We start from the raw sequence: 6457 nt of genomic DNA, 5'->3' as shown, positions 1-6457 counted from the left end.
TGGGTGGAGCCAACCCTGGGCTAATGCCGGCATGCAGCGGTTCTTTTTACATGCATTGTAGGCACAGGCAGCCCTGCAGCAAGGAAGGAAGCAGGCAATGCTAAAGGAGCTGCCCAGACAAACGTGACTATTCCACTTCGAGAACGCGGGGCTGGGGCCAGGGGTGGCCTGCAGGGTGAGCTCTTGGCCCCCAGAACATCCTGGCTGTCACTGGAGTACCAGTTGTTTCCAGGGACTTCGCTGCCTCAGTTCTGACCTCTGTGAGGGACTGGAGACTTAGGGCCAGCCACACTGACAGCCATGTGGTCAAGCTCCCAGACACACCTGGACCCCAAAGGCGCCTGCTCAGCACTATTCTGTGTGCTGCATCCTGAGGACACGGGAGCTCTGTGACTGGGCTCTCCTGGACTCTGCTCTAGGCCTCACCAATGACTTTAACCTGCTTCCTTTCACCATGAGCTGTCTGAGTCACACAGGTGAATTAACAAGCCTGAGGGTGGACATAAGGACCCCCAAATCTGTAGCCCGTTGCTCCGCCGTGAGGGTGGTCCTGGGGATGCCTGAGCTTGTTTCTGGTGTCTGCAGTGAGGGTAGTCTCACAGGGGCTATTCCCTAAAGCTGCAGTTTGCCAAACTTGCAGGTATGGAATTCCAGAATCACCTTAGAAACTCTAAAGTCAGAAAAGAAGTTGTTCTCCAAGAGCCTCCGTATGGATGCGCTGGGTGCCAAGTTCATTTTATTGGCTCAATGGCCTGTGCCGGAAGAACAGCTGATGCCCCTGTTCACAGGGGGAGACCAGTGAGGCCCAGGGAGGTGAAGTCACTTGCCTGAGGTCCCAGAAGGAGTAACTGGGGCTGGGTAGGAGCAGGAATGGCTGCTGCCAGCCAGGGGTATCCCTAACCTACCTGTCCTCTTGAATGGAGCCTGTCGCCTACTGGCTTCCGTTGGTGGGGACTATGCACCAGAAAGGTGCTGGATCTAGTTTTCCTGAAAATCAGCAAAATAGAAGGAACAGAGACAGCCGGGACAGGGACAAGGAAGACCTGGCTTCTGCTGCACCCTTGGGGATGGGGGCTGGCGAGGAGCAGGGACAGAGGGCCCCCACCGCAGGCTTCCGGCAAGAGGCTCCCAAACACCTGTTCTTTAGAAGCCTGAACCAGTCGCCACCTCTTAACACTGGGGAGCTTGTGTTGAGGAACGAGAACATCTGGCCATCCCGGGCCACATGCCCAGAAGACGGCCGTTGCTGGAGCCAAGTGTAGCCGCCCCCTTCACACAGGGTGTATGCTCCCCAGTGCGCCCCGACAGGCCTGCTTCCTTCCACCCACAGTGAGAAACACTTTCTATCACAAGCCAGAGCTGGCGTGCCCACGCGTAGGTACACACGCCACAAGCACAGACACGCGCTGCGGTTTGGTGAAGCAGTTCTTCTCTTTACAGGGTGTGAAGCACTCACATCTCATCTGCTCTATTCTACGTCACTTTAAAAGTGCTGGCTGCTGCCCCCTATATTTAACTCTAGACCCATGGAGCCCGAGCAGGATCCTCAGAGCTGGGTCCCAACGTGTTGTCTGATGCTCGCTGTGGGCTGGGGGCACATCCCTTCCGCTCTCAGGGCCTCAGTTTCCCAGGTTTCTTCAGGCTCCTGCCCAGGTCTACTGCCTGCCCTGACAGCTCAGCAACAGGGGCCAAGTTCTGGATGACATCCAAGTGACAGGCCAGCGGCGGAGGTCCCCATATGGGGAAGGCAGAGGAGGGAGGAGGGAGGGGGGAGGAGGGAGGATGGAGGATGGAGGAGGAAGGAGGAGGGAAAGCTGAAGTAGTAAAAGCAGAATAAAGGGCCCAGTCAGTGGCTGCTCACACTGGGGTGCCCTCACCCCAAAGTGAACTCCAGGTTCGGGGCTCGTTATTTGAGAAGGACACCAAGGTCTTGATCAATGAACTGACATGCTGGCCAGGCCATAGAGCCCTGTGACATCTGGACAAGGTTGTCAAACTCTGAACACTTTACAAAAGTAAAGGGACCAAGAGGCGTTTTCCTCTGTACTACTTTATAATTAAACAAAAAACTTTAAAATGATTTTTTAAAAAAGAAAAGAATCACAGTGGAACATGAAATGGAATGTCAACTTTGGGGATGGGTCATCCAGAGGAGTCCAAGAGCCCCAGTGTGGTCGTGTGTCTCTGGTCCTCAGGTCATCACCCAGCCTCACCCACAGGGCACCCACCATGGCCGCGGCCCACCCCGCAAGCTTCCACTTGGTGCTTGCGTGGGAATGCACCCCCTGCCATGGAACTTCCTCCTGCGGGGCAGAGGAGGGGTCCAGAAGCCCACAGGAGTCAAGTCAGCAAAATTAAGTTAATTTACAAAGTTATAGTAAAAACCACAATAGTGACCCAGTCCCTCCCAAGCAGTGTGAGCCCTGGGCTGCGTCGCACGCGCAGGTGGCCAGTGCTAGCACCTCACAGGGCAAAGGTGGTGAAGAAGATGTGCATCTTGGCCAGGAAAGTGGTGACAGAGCCCTGCCGCCAGAGCTTCATCTCCACGTCCAGGGCAAAGTCCCGGGGCTCCAGCACAGCCCGCTGCAGGTAGACCACGCCCGTGTAGGCATTGAGCCTGCGCGTGCCAAAGTAGCCCTCCTCATTGCCCTTGATGATGGTCAGGGCGATGGTGTCTCCCGTGAAGGCTGGCGCGGGGCCAATGCGGAAGATATGCGCAGGCACCAGGAGGCCCGTCTGGAAGTTGAGCTGGTAGTGTGTGATGCGCGCCGGTGAGTTCTGGCACTCCAGGAAGTCGTGGCACGTGGTGCGCTCGCACTTCCTGCAGGGAGGATGGGCCGGGTCACCCATGGCTCGCCCACCTCCCCCCAGCCCCAGACAGGAACACAGACGGCACAGCTCAGCGGCAGGATCAAGGGCCAGCTCTCTCCCTAATGGCCTGGAAGCCTCAGGTAAGTCCCCTCACATCCCCTGGGTCTCAGTTTCCTAGCCTGTGAGATGAGGTTAATAAAAGCTTCACAGGCTCACTGGAATGGGTGAGCTCAGCATGGCACTGGCCAGGCTCATTAATAGTTCTTACCTGTCCCCATGCTCCCTTCTTCCTCCCTCCTGCCATCCTCCCATTCTTCCTTTCTCCTTCCTTTTCCCTCTCTCCTTCCTTTCCTCCTCCCTTCTCCCTTCTACCCAGCGCACCCAGTGTCCCTCCCAGGGTCCCTCCCAAGTGCCGGGCTGTGTGGCTGGTGGCAGAGTAGCGGTCTGTCAGTTCTGAGGTTAAGGGTGGTTAAGGGGCTGTCGCTCGCACTCCTGATACCCTGAGCTGGGGAGTGGCATGTCACAAGCAACCTCCTGGAGGGGCTCCTGTGATGTGGAGCTGAGGCCTCCTGCCCAGAGCCACAGAGCGGTGGCAGGACCCTGCAGCCCGGACAGGCAGCCCCTGAGACCCTGAGCCAGACCGCCAGGCTCCTGGCCCTCAGACACTGTGTGACAAAGAGTAAGTATCTGTTGTATTATGGTGTTAAATGTTGGCTGGGATAACTGGTCACACAGCAGTAACTACTATGTGTGTGAATGAGGTGGAGGGCTGGTGTTTTCTGTGTCTTTTCTCCTTTCTTCTCCCAACCTTGAACTCTCTACAAGGTACTTATATTTGTTTTGGTCACCTAGCCCGCAGACCCAGCAGTCAGGGGCTGGGAAGAGAGGAAGGGGGTCAAGGCAGGCGCCCATGTCTCGGCCTCTCCCCTGGATAGTACAGGACCAGGACAGGCTCCCTGGGACTGGGACTGGGGTGGGGACACTCACGTTTTGGAGACTTGGACATAGTTGGGAGGACACTCGAAGCGTAGGCAGCGGAAGCTACCCTGGATGTTGTGGCAGGTCTCAGCCTCGGAACAGTTGTGGGTACCCAGTGCACACTCATCCAGGTCTGGGGGAGAAGAGGGGCAATGGCAGGGTCCCCACAGCTGGGGGGCCCAGCCTAAAACTCCCCAGCCTGCATGAAAGGCCTGGGCCCCATGTCCTGTGAGAACAGCCCGCGTGCCTCCCTGCACACACATGCCCCATCTCACCTGCTCGACACCTGCAGCAGGGGGCCTTGTTCTAAAGTGTAAATCACCTCATGTCACGCCCTCCCAAGGCTTCTCACGCTCCAGAATAAAGCCCAAGTCCATCCTCTGGACGCCCAGCCACACAGTGTAAGGCCTCTCTGGCCTCTCCAAGCCCCTTCTCTTCCACAGGGGCCACAGTCCTGCTGGACATCCTTGGGCTGCCCCAATAGCCTGACCCTTATCCTACCCCAGGGCCTTTGCTGCTGCCGGAACGCTTTCCCCAGCTTTTCCTACTGCTGGCTCCTTCTCATCTTTTAACTCTCAGATCTTGAGTCACCCCCTCCAGGATGGCCTCCCTGACCACTCTACAGTGGTCCTCCTGCCCCATCACCCGCCATCCCACCCCATTTTATCATCCTCCTACAGCTCGTCACACCCTGCAACACACCGAGGCTGTTTTGTATGACTGCATGCTTTGTATGTTTCTACCATCCCCCCTCAACCTGGGTTCCAGGAGGGCAGGGGTGTTTGTCTTTCTCATTCCCATGGTGTCCCCAGTGCCCAGTGGAGTGCCTGCCTGCATGGAGCAGCGCTCAGTACATCTTGCTGGACAGATGTAAGTTCAGACTCAGAGAGGCAGAGCTATGAGTAAATGTCCCACATGAGCAACAGATGTGCTCACGCTTCCTGTAGGTTCAGAAGCAAACATACATGTGCAACTCCAACAGGCACATAGGCTCAGCACACACGTGAGCACACGCACACCCACACGGGTGCACAGAAACACACACACAGAGGGCCCATTTGGGACAAAGAAACATACACATATAAACGTCAACAGACATATGAATAGATACCATTCACAAAAGCTCAGAGAAGCAGGGGTGGGGTAGGGGTGTCTGTGTGTGTGTGTGTCTGTGTGTGTGTGTGTGTGTGTGTGTGTGTGTGTAACCCACAGGCATCCTGGAGGACAAAAGGTCTTAGAAATGGGTTCTTGAGAAACTTTGAGGATGAGCTGCTCAGCCCAGAAAGGGCCGCCTCAGGAGGCCTCAGGGAAGTCCGGTGAGGTAGGGGCAGGGGGTCTTCCAGGGGCAGTCACAGGGGGCTTCAGTTTTTGTTTTCCAGTCCTTCATATTGACACCATGTACGAATTTCTCCTCACTCAGTCCTCACACCAGCCTTGTGCAGCGAGGGTCACTGGATTCCTCAGACAGAGGAGGGTGTAGAGGCTCAGAGAGGGGCAAAGCCTTGCTCAAGGTCACACAGCAGTGAGCAGGGCAGCAAGCCAGGCATGCCTGATGCCAAAATCTGTGATCCAATCATGATGCCAAGCTGACTCCTAAGAATAACAACAACAGAATAATAATAACACCAATAGTCAGCCTGCCTCCAGAGTTTACCGCCTGACATCCCTGTGATGCCTGAGGGACTCTGCGTCAACCCCACGGGGCAGGTGCAGGTGTCCACAAATGTGCCCAGGGTCACACAGCTGCCAGGGCAAGGCCAGGACTCAATACCTCTGGCCCACCTCAGACTCTGGGCTCTTGGCCACCAGGCTCTCCTGTAGGGGGTCAGCTCACATCATCTGTTCACCTCTCTGGGCCTCACTTCCCTCCCTCCATAAAATGGGCCCCAGGGTGGTGCAGAGATGAGTGGGAGAAAACATGGCAAGAGGCCAGGCAGGGCAGAGCCCAATGGGGTGGTCCCGGGTTGCTGATTATTCGCTAGCGGACTCCACATGGAGAGGGCCTCCTCCTGCTCCTCAGCCTATGCCCCGGGTGGCCCGCTTCAGTGACCCCAGAGCTTGTGTGAGTGGGGCAGGAAGGACGCGGGAGCTTTTTGCTTTGGCTCTGGGCTGCTGCTGATGGAGACGCCCAGAAGGGAAGGGCGGAGAAGGGTGAGTGGCTGCGGCCTGGCCTCACCAAGCTTGCGGGAGGCGGTCAGTCGCAGGTCTTCCCTAACGCCCCAGGGCCTTGCCCATCGGTGCTGCCAGGTCCCTGGAGAGTGTGGGCTAACGTGGGAGCCGGACTAGGCCCTGTATCCAGGGCTGCCATCACAGCCTCATCAGAGACAGCCAGGGTCAGCCGCAGGTCAGTCGCAACTCAGATGTGCAAAAGTGGGAGACAGAGCAAAAAGGACGAAACAGGGGAGTCCTACAAAATGCAGCCCCGGGAGAGAGGTTTCCAAGGGCTTCTGAAGGACCTGAGGCCCAGAAGCCCACAACAGCTCAGGGTCAAGACTGAGGGCACTGCTCAAAGCTGGCCTGGCCCATCGAGTGGCATGCAGAGAAGGGCTCTTACTACACAGAAACAAGCAGGACGCAGGGTGACTTTCAGCATGGCCTCAACTGATATGTCATACAAGTGTGTGTGTGTGTGTGTGTGTGTGTGTGTGTGTGTGTGTGTGTGTTTATA

General features: G+C 56.7%; 1 protein-coding gene across 2 annotated transcripts in view; it reads right to left on the bottom strand.

Moving 5' to 3' along the window:
- Window positions 1–2050: 2050 nt before the first annotated feature.
- FBLN2 (fibulin 2) overlaps window positions 2051–6457 on the bottom strand; it is an 83764-nt gene continuing 79357 nt past the window's right edge. For both annotated transcript variants that reach the window (XM_011950660.1, XM_011950661.1), the window contains exons 17-18: window positions 3799–3922; window positions 2051–2821 (exon numbers count right to left, since the gene is read on the bottom strand). In XM_011950660.1, the coding sequence (XP_011806050.1) occupies window positions 2464–2821; window positions 3799–3922 (482 nt within the window). In that variant the 3' untranslated portion in view covers window positions 2051–2463. The remainder of the gene's footprint in view (window positions 2822–3798; window positions 3923–6457) is intronic.

The sequence above is a fragment of the Colobus angolensis genome, unplaced genomic scaffold (genome assembly GCF_000951035.1).
Source record: "Colobus angolensis palliatus isolate OR3802 unplaced genomic scaffold, Cang.pa_1.0 Scaffold31, whole genome shotgun sequence".
Taxonomy (NCBI): domain Eukaryota; kingdom Metazoa; phylum Chordata; class Mammalia; order Primates; family Cercopithecidae; genus Colobus; species Colobus angolensis.
The sequence above is the reverse complement of the archived record's forward strand: the minus strand, read 5'-3'. Positions and strand labels throughout refer to the sequence as shown.